Source organism: Fusarium mangiferae (assembly GCF_900044065.1).
Source record: "Fusarium mangiferae strain MRC7560 genome assembly, contig: FMAN_scaffold009, whole genome shotgun sequence".
In the NCBI taxonomy this organism is placed as follows: Eukaryota; Fungi; Ascomycota; class Sordariomycetes; order Hypocreales; family Nectriaceae; genus Fusarium; species Fusarium mangiferae.
The window spans coordinates 27,798-47,563 of NW_024573929.1; the positions used below are offsets into that span (position 1 = coordinate 27,798).

General features: G+C 47.3%; 9 protein-coding genes across 9 annotated transcripts; 4 read left to right on the top strand and 5 right to left on the bottom strand.

Moving 5' to 3' along the window:
* Positions 1-318: 318 nt before the first annotated feature.
* On the top strand, positions 319-2,269 carry FMAN_12086 (uncharacterized protein; the record flags this gene model as incomplete). The annotated part of the gene is made up of 7 exons (XM_041834582.1): positions 319-545; positions 603-624; positions 689-696; positions 746-1,010; positions 1,063-1,257; positions 1,310-1,669; positions 1,721-2,269. 7 exons carry the CDS (start codon positions 319-321, stop codon positions 2,267-2,269), a joined length of 1,626 nt encoding a protein of 541 aa, XP_041684832.1.
* A 194-nt stretch (positions 2,270-2,463) lies between these two features.
* FMAN_12087 (uncharacterized protein) lies at positions 2,464-3,162 on the bottom strand (the record flags this gene model as incomplete). The annotated part of the gene is made up of 1 exon (XM_041834583.1): positions 2,464-3,162. The coding sequence occupies one exon, from the start codon at positions 3,160-3,162 to the stop codon at positions 2,464-2,466; it is 699 nt and encodes a 232-aa protein (XP_041684833.1).
* Positions 3,163-3,984: 822 nt separating this feature from the next.
* On the bottom strand, positions 3,985-4,828 carry FMAN_12088 (uncharacterized protein; the record flags this gene model as incomplete). The annotated part of the gene is made up of 2 exons (XM_041834584.1): positions 3,985-4,682; positions 4,735-4,828. The coding sequence occupies 2 exons, from the start codon at positions 4,826-4,828 to the stop codon at positions 3,985-3,987; spliced, it is 792 nt and encodes a 263-aa protein (XP_041684834.1).
* A 436-nt stretch (positions 4,829-5,264) lies between these two features.
* FMAN_12089 (putative polysaccharide deacetylase family protein) lies at positions 5,265-6,522 on the bottom strand (the record flags this gene model as incomplete). The annotated part of the gene is made up of 7 exons (XM_041834586.1): positions 5,265-5,363; positions 5,423-5,550; positions 5,608-5,660; positions 5,755-6,116; positions 6,166-6,314; positions 6,366-6,445; positions 6,497-6,522. 7 exons carry the CDS (start codon positions 6,520-6,522, stop codon positions 5,265-5,267), a joined length of 897 nt encoding a protein of 298 aa, XP_041684835.1.
* Positions 6,523-7,039: 517 nt separating this feature from the next.
* On the top strand, positions 7,040-7,913 carry FMAN_12090 (uncharacterized protein; the record flags this gene model as incomplete). The annotated part of the gene is made up of 3 exons (XM_041834587.1): positions 7,040-7,048; positions 7,105-7,808; positions 7,862-7,913. The coding sequence occupies 3 exons, from the start codon at positions 7,040-7,042 to the stop codon at positions 7,911-7,913; spliced, it is 765 nt and encodes a 254-aa protein (XP_041684836.1).
* Positions 7,914-9,135: 1,222 nt separating this feature from the next.
* FMAN_12091 (uncharacterized protein) lies at positions 9,136-10,810 on the bottom strand (the record flags this gene model as incomplete). Its single annotated transcript, XM_041834588.1, has 5 exons — positions 9,136-9,980; positions 10,043-10,242; positions 10,298-10,548; positions 10,593-10,660; positions 10,711-10,810. The coding sequence occupies 5 exons, from the start codon at positions 10,808-10,810 to the stop codon at positions 9,136-9,138; spliced, it is 1,464 nt and encodes a 487-aa protein (XP_041684837.1).
* Positions 10,811-11,703: 893 nt separating this feature from the next.
* On the bottom strand, positions 11,704-12,857 carry FMAN_12092 (uncharacterized protein; the record flags this gene model as incomplete). Its single annotated transcript, XM_041834589.1, has 3 exons — positions 11,704-12,048; positions 12,104-12,771; positions 12,821-12,857. 3 exons carry the CDS (start codon positions 12,855-12,857, stop codon positions 11,704-11,706), a joined length of 1,050 nt encoding a protein of 349 aa, XP_041684838.1.
* Positions 12,858-14,334: 1,477 nt separating this feature from the next.
* FMAN_12093 (uncharacterized protein) lies at positions 14,335-16,144 on the top strand (the record flags this gene model as incomplete). Its single annotated transcript, XM_041834590.1, has 4 exons — positions 14,335-14,863; positions 14,918-14,956; positions 15,003-15,267; positions 15,325-16,144. 4 exons carry the CDS (start codon positions 14,335-14,337, stop codon positions 16,142-16,144), a joined length of 1,653 nt encoding a protein of 550 aa, XP_041684839.1.
* A 375-nt stretch (positions 16,145-16,519) lies between these two features.
* On the top strand, positions 16,520-17,754 carry FMAN_12094 (uncharacterized protein; the record flags this gene model as incomplete). Its single annotated transcript, XM_041834591.1, has 2 exons — positions 16,520-17,041; positions 17,101-17,754. The coding sequence occupies 2 exons, from the start codon at positions 16,520-16,522 to the stop codon at positions 17,752-17,754; spliced, it is 1,176 nt and encodes a 391-aa protein (XP_041684840.1).
* Positions 17,755-19,766: the final 2,012 nt, after the last annotated feature.

Here is a 19,766-nt window from a genome sequence, read left to right on the forward strand (position 1 = left end):
TCTCATCCGTTGACGACAATGTAGCAGCACCATCATTCGATCAGTCAGGCTCCATCATCAGTAAGCTAACTAGCGTCGAGTCCACCCCCACTCCCGATTCTCAACCGCCTCTGGCTATCGTTATCTCGGCGATTCGGCTTTTGACTCGACTAAAACCTTGCTTTTATCGGTGTACGCGCGGGGTTTGGTAGGGTATTTTCAAAGATGGGGTCGTGCTGCAGATCGCGACCTCCCTTCCCTACAGAAAAAGACTCGTATTATTATAGCGAGGAGAGGAATTTAGTGACTTGCTGTAGAATTCTCTAACAGAATAGTACGATGGCACCTGGTTCAATTGATCCTGAACCTCTTCCTTGGCAGTCAACGGTTGAGCGCAAGAAACAACTGCAGCGTGATATTTTGTCCAAGGCTTTATTGGAACTTGAGAATAACAAAGACTTGCAGCTTGTCGATATCAACCAGCTTGTCGATGCAGCCCAGAGTTTACGCCTTATATCCGATAAGCAGCTGACATGCAAAACCGTTGTGCAAGGGTTGATTGGACGGTACGTGATTAAGATTACTCCAAGTTCAGTGTAGTCAATTAATGCGTTTCTATACAGAGCGATTCAAGTTCACCAAGAGGTGTGTGTTTCTTACGTGACGAATTGATAGGCACTACCTTTCTAATGACGATTTGTTTCAATAGTACAACTGGTTAGATGCATCTCATGAACTCCGGCATCAAAAGCTAAAGTGACTCTAGTTTAACGGAAGTTGCCTTCGAAGATGCGCTGCGACAGGCTGAAGTGCTTGATGCTTACATGACAAGCAACAAAAAGCCGATCGGGCCCCTGCATGGCTTGGTGGTTACTCTCAAGGACCAATTTAACATTAAAGGATATGATAGCACCCTGGGCTATGTCGGACGATCTTTCAATCCCGCTACTGAGGATGCCGTATTGGTAGAGATGCTAAAGTCACTGGGAGCTATCGTTATCGCCAAGTCAAACTTGCCGCAGAGTATCATGGTGAGCGACTGAACTCAATCCAGGCTGAGCAACTTGGCTTACAGGCACTTAGTGGTGTGAGACGGAGAATCCCCTCTGGGGGTTAACTACCAATCCCATGAATAAGGGTTACACACCAGGTGGCTCTACAGGCGGAGAGGCTGTCCTGATTTCTTGTGGTGCCTCTATGCTTGGATGGGGTACGGATATTGGTGGAAGTATTCGCATTCCAAGCCATATGATGGGTCTATATGGATTGAAGCCGAGTGTAGGTTGTTAATGTTCGAGAAGTCACCAATATCCTGCTTACTTGTCACCAGAGCACGAGACTACCATACCAAGGCGTGCCCGTTTCCACAGAGGGACAGGAACATGTTCCATCCTCAATTGGTCCGATGGCACGAGACTTAGACATGATCAAACGTGCCATGCACAGCTTGATTGAGTCAAAGCCATGGGAATATGATGCACGCTGTGCACCACTTCCTTGGCGGGGTCATTTTTATGAAGAAATGCATAGTAGACCACTTACTATCGGTGTTCTTATGGACGACGGGGTCGTTCGACCACATCCACCGATAACACGAGTAATGCGAGTTGCGGTTGAGGCTTTGAAGCACGAGGGTCATGAGATTGTGGAATGGAACACTGAACTCCACGAACAGTGCATAAGAACGATGGTAATGCTCTCGGCGTCAAATTTGAGACCACATTTGCTAAACTTGAAACAGGATATGTTTTATACCGCTGACGGTGGTGAAGATATCCGCCAAGATATATCAAGGGCCGGAGAGCCATTTATCCCTCACGTCCAGCGACTTGTCAACAAGGGCAAAGCAATTTCGGTGTACGAATATTGGAAGCTCAACAAGAAGAAGTGGGATCTCCAACAGGGATATTTGGAGAAGTGGAACTCCCTCCAGTCTGCCACTGGTAGAAAGGCTGACGTGATTCTCATGCCCGTTATGCCGCATACCGCTGTCCGGCACGGTGGATGCGGTTGGGTGGGGTATACAAAGGTCTGGAATGTCCTTGACTATACCGCGATGGTGATACCTGGCGGAACGATACAGTCAGAGGATGTTGACACACCGTTCTCATATTCTGCTAGGGGTGCTGAAGATGAATGGAACCAGGGACTCTGGAACAAGGACAAAGGCGAAATGGCTGCGATGAATCTCCCAGTCGGGCTGCAGATTGTCGGACGGAAACTTGAGGAGGAGAAAGTGCTTGGGGCTGCTGAGGTAATTGACCGCGTTGTGAAAGGGATATTAAAGTAGTCTATGGCCCGTAATGTACATAAGGAAGCTGCCACAAAGGTCTGATGAGATGGCGAAAGCCGACAAGTTGACGCGAAGTTACAAGATGGATTAACTCATCAGCTAAACGTTTTACATTACTGAGAGCTTATTTAATTGGCCGTCCTTTCTAGTTGAAACAGGCCATGCTAGAGTACTTGCCATAAGCCTTCCAATTAAATGCTCTTTCGGCGATCAAACTTCTTGGCATAGCTAGGGTTTACACCAGCGACTCGTCGAAGTAACCTCAATCGCTCGTTTTTCTCTTCCCGCCGATACCACTTCTCATCATCCAAGGCGTTGACTCTAGGCCAACCACTATGAATCGCGGTATCAACCCAAGTTGAGCTCGGCATCTCAATCGGTTCGTCTCCTCCACCAAGAGACCTCACAACAGCAGGCAAGGCTTCAAGGCCCACGTTTAGGGTGCTTCGAAACCCCAGCGTTGATTTGACGGGGTCGGGCTGCGTACCAAAGACTGCAATTTCCCGTTGATTCTGGGCAATGACAAAGTCAATGGCTATATTCAGAGGCACCTTAACTGCTGTATCCGATATGAACTTTGTAACGTGTTGGCTGATGGATTTGAAGCTCAGCGGTTGGCTTAGCCCGCTGTCTTCACCTGTGAGGGTAATGAGCACTGGTAACTTCCCCACATCTGTTACACGAACATTAAAGTCGTCTTCTAAAAGAATGATTGTAAGTGCTTTGAATATCGTCTGTAGGATCAAAAACTCCTGATCTCGAAAGCATGGACCCCCAAGTGCGGCGGGTTGTAAGGGAAGGGTCACGACCTCTCGTTGATATATCGCTACTTGGTCGCAGATTCTCCCATGTAGGTCGTTTATAAGCGTGACCAGCGATACTGCAGACATATCGGGAAAAGGTCTGCATGGGTAAAATTGCTTCGAAATAAACTGGTGGTACTCAATATCATTCCTGTATGGCCGATACCATTTGTTGTATAGCCAGTTGTGCAAAGCACAGTGGAGTAGTGAATAGTGCTTGGTGCGATGCACAATATATATCGGCACGGTCTTATTGCAACAACCCTCCAGATCTTTTGACGTCATATCCTCCACCTTTACGTGACAATCGTCAGAGCAGACATTAGTGCGGAGCAGACAGGGTCGGACTTTGTGTCGGGCGTCTGCAACAAAGATATCTTGTCGATGGCATGCTTCCAGTTGACCACGAATCTCAGACAAGATTTCGTGTCGGGGCAGCGGGGCCCTCTTTGTGACGCTTGGGCAGACGTACATTCCGAGGATCGAGATATCTAAGGAGAGGGGCAATGCAAGATTGCAACTCTTCTTCTCTGGCTGATGTGAAATAAACGAGAAGGATGTATAAAGGTGTGAATGAGATTTAGCAGTAGAATCGTTAAGTAGACAAAGCGCAGGCTTATATAGTCAATACTATTACAAAGTAAAGTGTCGTGTTCAAAGTCAAGTTGAAGTAAATTCCAGATTGTGAGTCAGGCCGTGAACCTTGCCACGGAAGTCAGAGACCTTAAAGCCCAATGAGTCGCCAATTGCGAAACTCAAGGTTTGAGCACATCTTTAGCCTTTACTTCTCGAATCATTTGCTTCGAGTCACGGCCGGTATGTGGCCTTCCTGCTTAGAGATAATTCATTGTTAAAGTTCAGGATGACCTATAATGAGTCTAGGGTTTCACAGAGCCATTAATATATAGTTCAGTATACCAAATTTACGCACTTCCCGTTCCAACTCTGGATGTTCCTTTGGATAAGCTCTTCAAACATCCATCTTGCCAAGTCCACCCTGCTGATAGTGTACCCTATTTGAACACCAGTTTCTCGCTCATCATTCTTTCTCAAAACATCATCTTCCCAAATCCACCCAACGCGTACTTTCTTCGTCCCTTTCATCTCCCCATCTGTCAGCAATGGAGGTCGAAGCATCACATAACCACCCAGACCAGAGTCCTTCTGCGTCGCTGCCTCACGAGTAACACGCTCAAGAGCTGCAGTGTCGGTCTGAGCCTCTTTCAACAACCACCAATAGAGCGGGATGAGGCTAAGCGGTTGATCACGACGAGATCCATGTCCAGTTGATGAGATTGGGGCGTAGATCGGTGAATTTGAGATGCTGTTGGTAGAAACAAGATCTTCTAACGCCTGCATCACCGCAGCAGCAGAGTCGCCAGTGACCGTGGCATCATCCATAGCAATCGGGTGGAACGGATTAAATCGGAGTTTCCAAGTGCTTGTGATGCCACTGAAAATGATCTCGGGGTCGTTGAGAAGAAGGCTGCGGACTGTGGAAACATCGCGAGATGATCCTGTGACAACGATGAGTTGTGACTGTTGGATCTCTTCAGATACGCCGAGATCCAAGAGAGTCTTTTTCAATTTCGATGGATCTCGAACAACTATACATCACGAATTAGCTTGTAGATCTGGAGTATAGGAACTTGAACTCACGAGCAGCTGCTTTATGGCCATCGAGTAATGTCCAAGCTAGCACATGCCGCAAGGTAGCGCCGCAGGCTCCGACGAATGCCGCTTTGACCGCCATGATGTGATGTCTGGCTTAAGTATATAACAAGGTAAAAAATGACTTGTATGGATGAGGTATTGCATATTTGAGCTACTGTTACTGGTATTTTATATTTTACATTTATCGGTCTCATGATCAGTTCATTTTGCGGACTTGTTGTTGCGGAGTCGGCATCGGGACAACTAGAGAATGAAAAGTGGCTTGCCAAGTCCGCTCATTTTACTGGTCCCATTCCACATCGTGAAGTTCGTGAACCCGCGGACGCCGAGTTGTCTACAAAAATGGCAGAAAAGGGAAAAGAGAAAGATATTCCACAGGAGTACCCGTTTTAGTTCGATGCGTGACTGATTACAAACAATAGTAGCTAGGGATCATGACTAATAATGTTTATTGTTCGGCTTTGTCTTCTCTAAGCCTCTGGCTTCTACCTTGGTGGCCAGTAATCTCACTACTTCTACGTCGACTCCTGAAACTTCTTCATCACCTCCTCGTGACTGGCCGGCATGAGAGCACCTTCTGGTGCAGGATTCTTGCTCTTGAAGTAGTCGCTCATCTAATAACCGTTAGTATCGTAAATGGTACAGAACTCCCTAAGACTCAGAAGCAACTGACCTCTCCCATTGTGACCCACTCGACACCTTCATGCTTGTTGATGTGCTCGATGATACGTTCGTGCATCAGCAGAACGTGAGGTCTACCCGAGACATCGGGATGGATGGTCATTGGGAAGATGAATTCGTCTGTAGAGTGTCAGTAAACCGAAACATTTCCTCCATCTAGCTTGGCGGATCACTGACCGTATTCACGGTAGAAGTAATCGAAGTGATCTTTCCAGATATCTTCAACATCTCTACATCACCTGTCAGTTTGAGCAAAGCCTAACTTCAGGGAAAACTTGCCGAGGGTTGACCCATCCATGTGAGTTTGGAGAGTTCTTGATAAACATCATAGGCGGTAGGTCATCTATATACCAAGAGCCAGGTATTTCGACCATGCCTGTCTCTTTCCCCTTTGTCAGTGGCTTCATCCACTCCTCGGCCTTCTTGGTGTAATCAATCTTGGTCCATGCGTCGCCCGTCCGCAGCCAGTATGCCTGACAGTCGTGGTGAGACATTGAGTGGTCATACTCAATTCCGTAGCTAAGCATCAACTCGGTCCCTTCTTCACTTGTTTCCCACCAAGGAGCCACGCTTCCCTTGGGTGGCTTCCCGCAGAAGTCAGTCAGTAACTTCCATGTCTTGTGCAAGACATCTTTTTGCTGCTCGAAAGTCATGTCCACGGGGTTTTCGTGGCTGTAGCCATGAAGCTGCTGTCGCTTAGCGTAATGCGAGATATCGGTATGCTGATTTACTTACACCTATCTCATGTCCGGCATCTCGGACCATAGCACACTCTTCTGGAAATGTTTCCAGGCTATGTCCAGGGATGAACCATGAGGCTTTAATGTTGTACTTCTGAAAAAGCTTCAGCAATCGCCGAGTACCGATTGTTCCCGCCCAGAGACCTGTTGACCGATAATCAGCAGCTTAAATGCAACGGGCATTGTTTTACTGACCTCTGCTGATGTCGCTTGTGCTGTCTTCGCCTCCGTATGATCCCAGCCAACCGGCCACGGCATCGATATCCACCCCGTAACTAGCAGTACCCTGGTTAGTGAAATGCTTATTGGTCAAATGCGATCCTTACCAGACCAAAACCTTCCTTTTGCCCATTTTCTTCAAGTAATTATCTGCAAAGTCAATATAATATGCTTAGGAGATGTGCTCTTGACGTCAACCTTTGACAACTCGGTCAGGTCCAATGCCATATAACTTGAGCTCAGAGATACTCCCAAAACGCGGGGTTCTTGCGTTACAGCACTTGAGAGATGGGACATACCCCCACTTACCCCCTGATCGGTATCAGATTAGTTCCCGCTGGCGGTATCAGGCGTTATCGCAAGTGGAGTCTGTGAGACCGGGCCGTTGCAACCCCCACCCCCATTCTTGAACTCAGTTTCTGGTACGAGGTTGAAGGTTGAATCGGATGGCAGTCCGTCGTATGATGGTCCGTAAGACTTTGGAACTCTATCGTAGAAAAACACCCAGTCTCGTGATTCACTCACTACAAAGGCAATTTGACATGTACGTGAACTCTTGCACTGAACATCGCAGTCGTCAAATTATTACAGTTTCTTTCGCATTGCGATTATTCTAATATCAACCAATTATATCTTATACGTTGTTCAAAATGTCAAAGGTCAGTTACTTGAGACTGATTGCGTTCCCAGATCACATGCTCACATTGCCTCGCAGTTCTCATTAGCTGGCCGCTTAGCCGTTGTTACTGGGGGAGGTCGAGGATGCGGTTTCGCGTTTGCCCAGGGGTTGGCTGAAGCCGGTGCCGACATTGCCATATTCGACGTGATTGAGCCCTCTGCTCCTGAAGTTGAACAGCTGATTTCCAGCTACGGGGTCCAGATCAAATCCTACATTGTGGATGTAACCAAGTTGTCGAGTCTAAAAGAAGGTTTCGCCGCTGTGGCTTCAGACTTCAACAACAGGCTAGATATCCTGGTTGCATGCGCAGGGGTCAATAAGAATGTGCATTTCCTCGACACAGAAGAGGAAGACTTTGACAAGTTATTTGCCGTCAATGCTAAAGGCGTTTACTTCTCAGCGAAACTGGCAGCCCAAGCCATGATCGGAAACAAGACCAATTGCGGAAGTATTATCCTCGTGGCCAGTATTGCTTCGCATATGGCTATTCGATCTCAGAGGTCGACAGCCTACTGCGGTACCAAGGGTGCGGTGAGAGCAATGATTGCACCAATTGCTGCAGAGCTTCAAGAGCATGGGATCCGAGTAAACTCAATCAGCCCCGGCTATGTCAAGACAGCCATGACAGCGCCATTCCCAGACTTGATCGAGGGATGGAAGGACGAGATCATGAACCGTCGTGTTGCGGAGCCGGATGATATCAAGGGGGCCTGTGTCTTTCTGGCCAGTGATGCAAGCGCGTAAGTTATTGCCACCGTTTTTTAAACTTTCAGTTATACTGACCAATCACCAGTTATTGTACGGGCTCCGATATTCTTGTTGATGGAGGCGTCACAAAGTGGTAATGTCATAATCCCCGGAATTGGAGAGGAAAAGCCAAAGAAATACAAAACTCTATTATGATTAGCCAGCACTTGAGCGTTTGAGGCATGTAGTTCGTGGCGCACTGCAGTGACTGTTTTCACTGTTCTAGACCAGTCCCCTGGCTAGGAGCTCCCATGTTGCCATGTGACAAGCCCCGTAAACCTTGCCTTGTCGACATCGCCTGAGGAATTGATAGCGCTGGCATGCCAGTCAGGAGCCAAATGATAGATAGTCTGTTGATATGATAAAGGTGTTAAAATGTCTTCTATGTAATAAAGATATTGTAAACACTCTTTTTATATCAACTTTCATTAAGTCGCGATCTCGTTGCATTTATTGCAACAGAATAAGAGGTGGTCTGTTCTTAGCTTAGCTTATCCGCCAGGTTTCAGACGATGCGACCATATATGCCTGCCTTTGCCAGGGACACTGACTAGTCTTTACCCAGCTGAAAGCTTAAACAATCCAAGTGAAGGATGAATACGAGTTTAGGATGATTTACTACTTACCCACGGGAAAGGGCTAGTCTCAGTATCGCATGACATGTACATACTTGGAATGCTTTGCTCTTTGTGTTGAACAATGAAACTCTCAGTATTTGTATTTAACTATCAACTCGCCACGCAAGCAACGCTCATAATTGAACCCTCTCCATACTCTCCATCAATCCTCAGCTTATCAATCATTATGCGTACCGTTGCTCTGCTCGCTCTCTTTGCACCACTGGCAACGTGCACCATCCTGAACATTACCGGATCATGTGCCGACAGCGATATTGGCCCTGTTTGTGTGGTTACCACCAGTGTAGTTAACCCCGCCAAAGTCTGCAATGGGAAAGCTGGGACTTATGCAGGAGACGGAATCAATGGGATGACGAGCTGTACCGGCATTGGTTCTCCTTGTACTTATGTTTGGCGGTGCTAGACAATGTTTCTCAGCATCTAAGTGGTAAGTCCCGAGTTGAAGACCATGCTTTATATTACTAAGTTTTCTTCTAATAGTCCCAACATTCCCATAGGCGCATATAAGACTAGCAAAAAGGAAGTCAGCGGATTTGTTGGTATTGAGTGTTGATGCTTAGGGGCCTAGTCTATTCACCACTCGACTGAAAGCTATATTCTTTGGACTGACTTTTTATACTCGACAATATAAATCAATTTATTGGTCTCTTAGTCTTTCACCGTGCCATAAACTCTCCAACAATCACACAAAGTACCTCCAACGTGGATCTTGTTCACCATCAGTGATTTCCGAAGTAGCAACATCCTCGGCCTTTAGTTCAACACCCTGTGCCTCGTTCTTTGTGCGGTTCTGCTTCCTCATCCAGAATCCCAATCCAAGTGTGAAGATGATGCAGGTGGCATTGCAAGCAGCCGTGCCAATCAGGGTTGGTGCATAGCGGGGTGCGTAAGTCGTTCTGAACGTTCCAGCGGATAGAATACCACCAAGGTTACCGAGACCTACGAGTAGACCAGTCGTGGCCGCTCGTGAGTTCTCACTGAGATTGTTGTTATTGTGCCAACTGTGAACAAGGCAACTCGGGATATATGCCCCAGCACAAAGCATAAAACAGGCGAAGTAAGCCACTCCAATGTGCGCTTCAGCATCTATGATGGCGAGAATTAGTAAGCCAACGAGGCTTGTGGACAAACTGCCAACAATATGCAGTGTTCTCTCTCTGTTGCGATCTGAGCTCCAGGTCACTGCGAGAAGAACCAGAAATCCTGCAACATTGGGAGGAACAGTCAGAAGGTTTGTGATCACCGTGTTATATCCCAGGCGACGGATAATAAGCGGCAGGAAATTGGAGGTAGTAGAGAAGGCGACGGGGTATGTCAGGCTGATGACACACCATACAGCGAATTTCCAGCTGTTCCAGCTCTTGAAGCATTCCTTGATATTGAACTCTTCTCCAATAACTCCGCTGCCATCGCGGAGAGCTCTTTGCCTTGCAACATGCTTCTCTTCTTCTGTTAAGAACCAGGCACTTTGCGGGTCGGCAGGAAGCCACCAAAAGGCCAGAACTCCCAACAGCACAGTCATTGTACCTGAATCCCCTCTGATTAACAATGTATGCTCCAAGTTCGCTCTTGTATTATCTTTGACGTACCTTCGATTATGAATAGCCACATCCAGCCATGGACGTGAGAGACCTTGATCTGGAAGACACCAAACGAGATGAGACCTGAGAAAGCACTAGCAAGCAACGCGCTGCCAAAGAATATTGCAATCCGAAAGCCAAGCTCGCCACGCTGGTAGAATAGAGTCAGATAAAATACCGCACCAGCAAAGAAACCAGCTTCAAAAGCACTGTGAGCTGTCAGGGCAAGGTCATAATGATCCCACAGAGGTTAGCACAACTTACCCCAGCAGGAGACGAATGGCCAACATGCCTCCAAAGTTCTTACAGGCCGCTTGCAGTAAGGCCATGGAACCCCAGCCAACCATGAGGGATGGCAGCATTATTCTACCAGAGAACCTCTTCAGCAGCAGGTTAAGTGGGAGATCACAGAGGCCGTTTGGAACATAAAAGAGGAGGATTAGAAGTGAGAACTCCTCGCCCTTGAAGTTGAGGTCTTTGCTCATTCCATCTGTCTCGGCGTTTCCCAGGTTACTCTGCTTTCGTTAGAACAGTGACTGCTATATTGGCCAAGACTCACCCTGTCAACAGCATTGAAAAAGTACATAACGCTAAGATAGGACAGGAGCCATGCGTCCATCTTGCGCACTACCCCGTGTCAATGTGGGAAATTTCACAGCTTTTCTAAGGCCACTAACAATAGGATCGCTCAGCAGCTGCATCAACAACAATCTGAGAACCGTTTTCCTGGTCAAAGGCCATTGAGCCATGATGCTTTTGTTTGTCATCAGAAGTCATTACGATAATGTTGTTGTCGGTCATATCTGAGTTGCTCCTTTGTGAATGAAACTGTTGATTGCTGGTAACATGTTTCACTTGTCATTGTGCAGGGGTCACCCTTTCTATAGCTAGGCTACTGGCTGTGTTATTGCGGTATCTGCAACCGATACCATGATCTGTGAGCCAATGATCTCTAATCTCCGCAAGTCAGCCTATTGGGAGTGGGCTTCGTATGAGATGTTCGTAACCAGTACATCCTTCTCAATTGGTTGGCATAGATTCCTAGGGTACCATTTACTTGGGGTACCAGTAACCTGCCATCAAAGATGGGGGCACCTGGTGTAGGATCATCGCATCCGACAGCTTTATCTAAGTGGGGAATAACCTGGGAGATAATCAATTGCTGTCCCAACGCTTCTTTTACCTCCGCCTTATCCCCAACCCTCCACCCGCGTATCTACCCGCAGTGTCGTACGAGGGGACTCTTCCATCGGTGCAGTTCTCTTGATGTCGTCGTATCAAATGTGATTCCAGATTAATGACAGGCGAACTGAAACCGGATAAAATTGGTTCAGTTAATGAAGCCCACATTATCTAAAACAATAAAGCGGGTTATTTATGAGACGGTTAAAGTGATGGGAATTATTTATGCCATGTCCAATCGCGCATCGATAGGCGGAGCGCCGACTGAGGAAATTTTGGAATTTCTATTGCTGGAATTAAGTTCCTGCTTGAGATCCGCAAGGGGCGAAATACTAAAGAGATGGCCCAAGTCGATCAGGGAAACCCAAGCAAAAGCCTTTTGGGCCTTTTCACAATTAAGATTGGACCATTTCAAGCGAAACAGCCACTCATTTGTTTGATAGTCTAGGCATATAATAACATATGAGTAGCATTGATACAATGATATATCAAGCCGCAACCGGCTGAAGAGGCGTACTTTCCACCTTGCTCTCAGCCTTCTTCTCCAGGCCTTGCTTGTACAGTTGAGCTCTTCCGTATGACTCCGCGTAAGATGCCGACACGACCTCTTCGACAGTAGCTGGCTTGAATTTCGCCTCCTCCCCAGGTGCTCTGCAGGTTGGGATGCAGTCAACAACGTAATCGGGGTTGCCAGATACGAAGACCGGGATGGAGTATCGCTCTTTGCCAGTCTTGTTGATAACGCGATGGACGTTGCTCTTGTACTTCTCGTTTGTCCATCGGGCCATCAGGTTACCCAGATTGACAACGAATGCACCCTTGGTTGGTTGAACCTGAAAGAGGTTGTCAGCTTCACCTCTTCTTGAACTGAAGGGTAACAGGACTTACATCAATCCATGTGTTGTTCTTCTGATCCCAAACTTGCAGCCCATCGACATCATCTTGAAGGAGCATTGTGATAGCGCCGAAATCGGTATGGGCTCCAATACCTCTAGTGAGCTTCTCATCAGCATCTTTGGGTTGAGAGGGATAGTGCAGGAGCCTCATGGTAGCAACAGCGCCATCGAGGAAGGTACTGAAGTAGTCCTCCTTCAGATCGAGGGAGAGTGCCAGGACTCGCATAAGATCAGAGGCAAGACTCAGTGTTGACCTATAGTAATCCATGGTCTGGAACTTAAAGTCCTCCAAATCGTCTCCCAAAGCTTCGGGCCACTGGTTGGGGCCACTGTTGAGCTTCTTGTTGACGAAATAGGGGTGAGACTTGGGAATTTCATCGCCAATGTAAAAGCCCTCCTTGAGTTCGGGCTGAGTACCCTCCTCGAGAATCTGTGACCTCAACATCTCATAACCACGGTTCCAGGTGTTGTTATTTTTGGAGACCTTCTCCTTCTCCTCCAGAGGCAGGTTGAAGAGCTTCTTGGCGCACTGAAGGGCTTTCGCTTGCTTATCTACCGGAACAGAATGTCCCAGGATCTGGAAAAATCCATTGTACAAACAGCTTTCGCGGACCTGGTCTACAACCTTCTTCTTCTCCGCTGGGTCTTCTGAGTAGAAACCTAGATCACTTAGTCTGGGAGCTAGTAAGAGCTGACGTCTGTTGCTTACCAGAGAAGTCGATGATAGGAATCTCAAGCTTCGTCATGATGTACTGTAGCTTGGGTATGAGTACAATCTCAATTAAGAAAAGTCAGTCTGTTGAGTAATGTATGGAATAATAAACAAAGATCCTAAATATGATTCTTTAACGACTAAATACATCTAAATTAATGACATTGAGGTAAAATAACCCACTCTGGGAACAAAGCCTTTGACTCCAAGCTACTTGCTTACTGATGATGATCGGAAATTCGGAGACCTCCGGGATCACCCCCAACTTTGCATTGTGAGCATAACTTGCATTAAACTGAGATAGGCTTGAATGCGGGGTTTACGAGCTGTACCCACCTTTGGTTCTCAAAAGTGGGCGCGCTATGATAAGAGCTGCTGACTGCCAGGACAGGAATTCCCCGCTGTAATCGGAACTTGCCTGCCTGAGGGATGAGGGGTCACGAAGTTCACGACTCCAAGCATGTCGGTCTGTTGCGAAGCTCGACATTAATAGATGAGGCTGCGTCGGATGTTGGCTCCTATCTCAGCAAGGTTTCGCCCTAAAGAAGACCATTTTTGCTGAAGATTTAATGACAATGGCAAATCAGCCATTTTCGTCTTAAAACTTAAGTCTTTTCTGAAATGCATCACAGTTATCATGCTGCTCTGTAAAATGCTCTTAAGTAATTAATTAAATATATCTTTAATTAATATAAGAAGAGTAAGTATATAGTATAGTTATTTTAAAAGGATTTATATATATTAAGTGATATAAATACAGTAATAAAAATAGCCAAGTGTAGGGTATCTCAGACTTGCTCTTTTATCGTATCTGCCCAGCGCGTCTTCCGTAATTACTCACCAAGTCAATTAATAATAAAGAACATACAGGCTGTTGCACGCAGCGGTTGACACCATTGCCTGAAAGTTATGCAGAGATTAACTTGCTCTGTAAGAGCAGGTTTTGGCTACCCTTGACGTCTTTATTAAACATCAAATGTGACTCTAGATATTAGCCAAAAAATGAACACCGTTTCAAGACACACGGCGCGCTCCGGAGGATCGGTTAAACTGTCCATCCGGGGGCGATCCCCTGACAGGGACGCAACCCTTGTCAGTAAGGCACAGCCGAGCTTCAGCTCTGTCATCGGTCCAATCAACCGTTGTGACGAGTGGCGATGCGCTGGCAGTAACTGCACAGCCAAGGCGAAGGAAGGCAAAGAAGCAAGGAAATGCTGGAGGTGAGATCGTCTTGCTTCTCGAAACAATGAAACTAAACCTCCTTCTGGATGAATGGATCGTCGGGCAAATTACAGGCCTGTTGCTTGGCCCACTTCTCGCAGGATTGACGAGGCTAAACTCTTTCCAGTATCAACGTGCCGCTCTCAGCCTTACAACAGGTATGATGTCAAATTGCTTGGCGACGATATGCGCTGCAATGTTAAATAACCAATTTGTATTTAAGAGTCCAAAGCTTGCCCAAGGTTATGAGACTATCAAACAGCCATTGAATCTCGGAGATATCACTCAACATGCGTTTTGAATCTTTGGCCTATATGGGCCTTGCTGGCTCTGCAACAGCCAGCGTCATCCTCTCCAATGATGTTCCTCTTATTGGTCCCTCTTTTCTCCCCAACTTCGACATTTCCAAGACTGATTTCCTTGCTGAAGCCAAGCAAAAGTTCCCATCCCTGGTCGAAGAACTCTTCGATACCAAGGTCTTGAACAAAACAGACCTTGTTTTTGCTGTTGATGTCTTTTCAGCCTCCACCAATGATTCGCTTTACAGCTACTTCCATGTCGGCGATACATACAAAGATACTCTCACAAAGGGAAACCTGACTGAGGATACAATTTTCAGAACAGGCAGCGTGACAAAAGTCTTCACCGTGTATGCTATCATTGCTAAGGCTGGCATTGAGGCATTGAGCTATCCTGTGTCCATTTTCCTACCCGAGCTCTTGGGTAATTCCTCTACCAACCCGTTGGAGAGAATTGACTGGAGTGAAATTACTGTGGGGGCACTTGCTACACATCAGGCTGGCACCAGTGGCCCGGGACGTAAGTTGACGATGCCACCTTAGGCGGTCCACTGAATGTTGACAAAAATACTAGAATACCTTAAGCCGGGATTCGACGGGGCCGATCGCGAGGGTGAGTATAATACCATCGCGGATGTGAAATTTGCTTACAAGACTAGCGTTTCTTGAATTCATGCGGGATACACAAGTCCCAACGATGGGCCCTTGGCGAAGTGCACTCTACTCGGACGCTGGCTTTGGAGTTCTGACTCTGATTCTCGAGAGGCTCACTGGCCAAGAGTACAAGGACGCGATTAAAGATATCATCTTTACACCGCTTGGAATGAATTCTTCCTCTGCAGTGGTTCCTAACGGCACAGATGTGGATGCCGTAGCCAGGACTGGGCTCGTATCATGGGGCACTGATGTCCCTATTGTGGCTGGGTAAGTCAAGCTTCCCAATGTTTCGTTCCGTTGGTGAAATAAGCTAACGACAAGAAGATCTGGTGGCATATATTCATCAGCCAAGGACCTCCGACTCGCAGGGCTCTCCATCCTCAACTCCGACCTCCTCTCATCTTCCACTACTCGGGAGTGGATGAAACCTCGCAGCAGCACTGGCACCCTTGTCGAGCTTGTCGGGGCACCCTGGGAAATCACGCGTCTCACCCTCCCCACTGGCCCTGACTCGAACCGCACTCGTGTTTCTGACCTATACCTCAAGTCTGGCGGTACCAATGATTATACCTGCTTCATCGCCCTTTCACCAGACCATGGTATTGGCTTCTCAATTCTGATTGCCGGTGAAACTGCTACCCCCGCTCGTTGGCCACTCCGCGACGTCACAGGAACAACCTTCATCACAGCCGCTGAGTATGCCGCGGCAGAAAGTGCCGAGGAGAACCTCACTGGTACATTTGTCGTCAAGGGCTCTGAGACAACAAACATGACCATTCAAGTCACCAAAGGAGAGCCTGGATTGAAGGTGAAGTCGTGGTACGTCGAAGGCAAAGACGTAGTTGCGGACACCTCATCGCGACTCTACCCAATGGGTCTCTACTCCAGTTCCCGCTCTCTAGCCGCACAATACAAAATCAAGGGAAAGTTTTCTGCAGCTTTTCGTGTAGTTACTGGACTTGCCACTCCGACGCCTCGTGCTGCTGTTGAGGGTGGAAAAGGAGGATTGTTTGACCATAGTCAGGCTTGGATGAATATTGGATTCTCTGGGTCAGCCGATGAGCTCATCTTCAATATGGAGGATGCAAGAGTCCTTAGCATCATCAGTCCCTACGATGGAACAGAATTTGTTCGAGTAGACTAGGGACGACGGATTTAGGCACGTTTTATAATAGCGCAGCTGAATTAGATCCTGTAGAATGATTGATTTTTCTCCTTAATTAATGACGCGCTTGGCTGATAGACGCGTTTGCCCTTCTAGAGGAGGGGATGACTTGGCCTGCAGTTGCATCGACGCCGTAACCACATTCTTACCTTGGTTAGTGCCCCTCACACTGAAGATTACCAAAGATCTTCAATTGGACAGCCTCTTTGAGTTTGGGCAGTGCGGCTGAAACCTTTAGCTAAAATTCCATCTGAGGCATTTATATTATAAGGCCGTGTTCAGATACTCAACCTATTTATGAAAAATCTATCTAATATACATTCACCTTCACAAAACTAACAAACGTTACTCTCCATGATGCCCATAATCGAGTGCCCCAAAGATCGAATTAGCGCGGTAGCAGCGGAAGGAGAACGGCTCCTCTCGGTTATCGCTGCTACTGAAGATACTGCAGCCACTCTCAGCCAAGTCAAACTAGACCTCGCTGCACTGAAGAACATATGGTATGATGCAGACGCGCTATATAGCGAACTCTCCGCTCGACTTGAAAAGGAACAAAAGGAATTTGAAGATCTACGGGGAAGTCACATAAAGAAATTCTTTGCTGGTCCACAGTATAAGGAGAAGCTCAACAAGGAGGAGAATGATGTGACAGAAGTGCAGGAGTGGCTGGCCAAGGCGGACAAGACGCGCAAAGAGCTCAAAGCCAAGCTGGATGACATGAAGGAGCGGAGGCAAAAGTTGGAACACATGCTCGAGCAACGTGTGCAGGCCTTGAATGATCTTGATCACCTTTATGAAGTTGTCTTTGATGGACCTTCGCCAGATAATGCTGAAGAAGATAAACTGGAGGCAGAGATGATCGCAGCTCAACAAGTAATAACCAAAATTACTTTATATCGCTTTGTTTATGGCATGACACTGATACTCTCTAGGTATTTGATCCCATACAGGAACGTTACAGCCAAGTGGCTTCAGTGGTCAACTATATCACAATGGCTCGCTCACGCGTCACCTTCGCCGCCGGAAGCGCAGCAAAGGCGCTCAAAATCTCCGAATCGGATATCTTTGATCTAAAAGCCGGAGCGGGAATCAGAGCTAATCGCCACTTCAATTCCGCTGTCGCCGACCGGAAAGAGCGTGAAGAGTTGGGTTTGGTCCGTCTCAGTCTGACTGAGGCCTCGCAATTTCTCGCCCTGGCTCACAAGCTCGATCCCGAAGTCGGCGGGTTTATAATGCCCAAGGTGGCAGACGGGAAAAGCGCTGCTGGCAGACTCGACGACTGGATCAACACACCCGTAACTGACTACCTGTTCCATCGGGAAATTAAAGCAACGGCAGAGGGTATAGCTGCGGCGGGCGCGATTGTAGATGAGGAGCTGCGCTTGGCCGAGGAGAAGAAGAGCGGGTGGACTGAGAAGAGGGACGCTGCAGGCAAGGATCTGAAACAAGCAAGAGAAAAGCTGCAACAGTTGCGAGCCCGGATCTTCGAAGATGCTGTCAATGGCCAGGGAAGCTCAACAGCACCGTCTTATGATCAAGCGACAGCAAATGAGCACCCACCACAATACACTGTGATGGAACCTTAAACCCTTTCATTAAAGCCAATTAAGTAGTCAGAACGACTATTTATCATTCATATTTCAAACACATATATCTCTCCATCGCCATGCGCTTCGACTGTGGAGAGGGGAATGGTAAAGCACCCTCCGCCAATCCTGTGAGACAGTATCTATTAAAAGAGCCCATTACCGTGGTCCAACAATGTAAATGCTCATCGGAGTAACGTACCCTCAAGCCCAGTCGGCCAGGATATGTACCGTGTTATTCCCCTTGATACTGGTTTTAAGGATGTTGCAAGAGAAAACTGCATATTATAAAGACAGTGCTTTAAACAAGAACCTCTAAAAGTTCTCTATACTATTGTATTCATTAATCATAAAGATCTCACCAGACCTTCTCGTGTCTTCCCAATATCCACGTTCTGCCATCTGCTTTTGTGAAAGACTAGTCGCACAATTATTTACTAGTCAGGTTTGTCAGAGATGGATTCGGAAATATTTCTACGCAGTCACATACAGCTATATGGCCACTCATCGAGCTCAAAGTCCCAGTAGTTTTGGTATGGGCTCTTATATTCTCGCGCGTCGTTCGGAGATAGGTAATCAAGACGAGGGGTCCTGTACGTGTTGGACCATATCGGCTGGTATAGAGGTGGACATATGTTGCGTGATGTTTGGGGGATTGGGATAGGTCCTGTTGTTCGAGCTAAATAGTCGTACACTACGGCCTCTGATGTTGTGTGTTCATCGCCATGGCTTTCCAGAATTACACGATGCTTTGTTGATAACGATTTTAGCTGCTTGGTAGGCGGACAGGTTGAGCGGCCTTTGTTGGATGTGAAGGGCCACGTAGGTACCGCTTGCCGTTTACCTGATGACAAATTACCATCCTTGGTGGCTTTCCTCTGAAGCTATACTGTCGTCAGTATAGAACAATCGGATACACGAGGTGGTTTGTACTACTGTCTGGCATTTCGAGCATATGCTAGGGGGCTGGCAGCCCGACTCAGTGGGATGCATGTGGTAAATAGGGCTGATGTCCTTGGCACATGTGCAGGAATAGGATGCGGATACTTTGTTCAGAAGCTCCTCCCAAACCCTGGAGTGTCCTTTGTACCTGGCGACAAAGTAGCTCCCAAGGGCCATAAGTTGTGCGGCGTGAGGTCCTGGGGAATGGTTTTTCATTCAAGAAGAGGGGATGATCCACTGCTTGGGGTTTGAGTTTGGCATTAATGGGCTAAGGTGAGAGAATTTGAGATCAGGTTATTACTCAAGAAAAGATTATATCTGAGTAGTCATTGAGAGGAATTCCGCAAGTTCGACAGGCCTTATATATGTCGCCAATTCTGGACTTTATCACAACATCACAGCCTTACCTTTCTTAGACTAGATGGTTGTGATGAGACATATTGAAGTTAATTGCAAGCCACAAAATATAGACCAACTGTAGAGGCCATAGAGGCCTAATCCGCCCCTGAACGGGAAGACTCCAGTACTCAACCCAGGCCATGCTAGATGTAACATCAAGGCATACTATCCACTGTATGGAATTTGTTTTACCACCAAAAGCAAAACATTTCATACAAACAGGTCGGATTAGCGTCGTACTACGAGGAGCTTTCGGGGAGTTTCGTGACATCCCCGCTTCCTGATCACAAAATTGTCTCATATTTTTGAGCCCTAGCATCCTGTGCCGAAGCCACTCTTTTAGCAACCACGTGGTGTAGGCGAGCATTTTGCCACCCTTGGGCTCGCATGCATCTTTTGGCATCCCCTTGCTCTAGTTTCGCGTAAATACTCCAACCAGTTCTTTGTAGCATCCTGGCAGACCACGTTATCGGCAATGAAATGCTGGGATGGCCGCTTCTGCGGCCGCGGGACACCATCTGCTCTATGGCCTCGCTGAGATCGCCTGCGGCCGCAGGAAGACCGGTGTCACACCGGAATCCGGTCTGTCTTGAGACCTGTCTCAGTTTCCACCGGTGAGAACGTGAAGGGGGGGAAACGTAGGAGTTCAGTTCAGCCCAGCTGAAAGATGT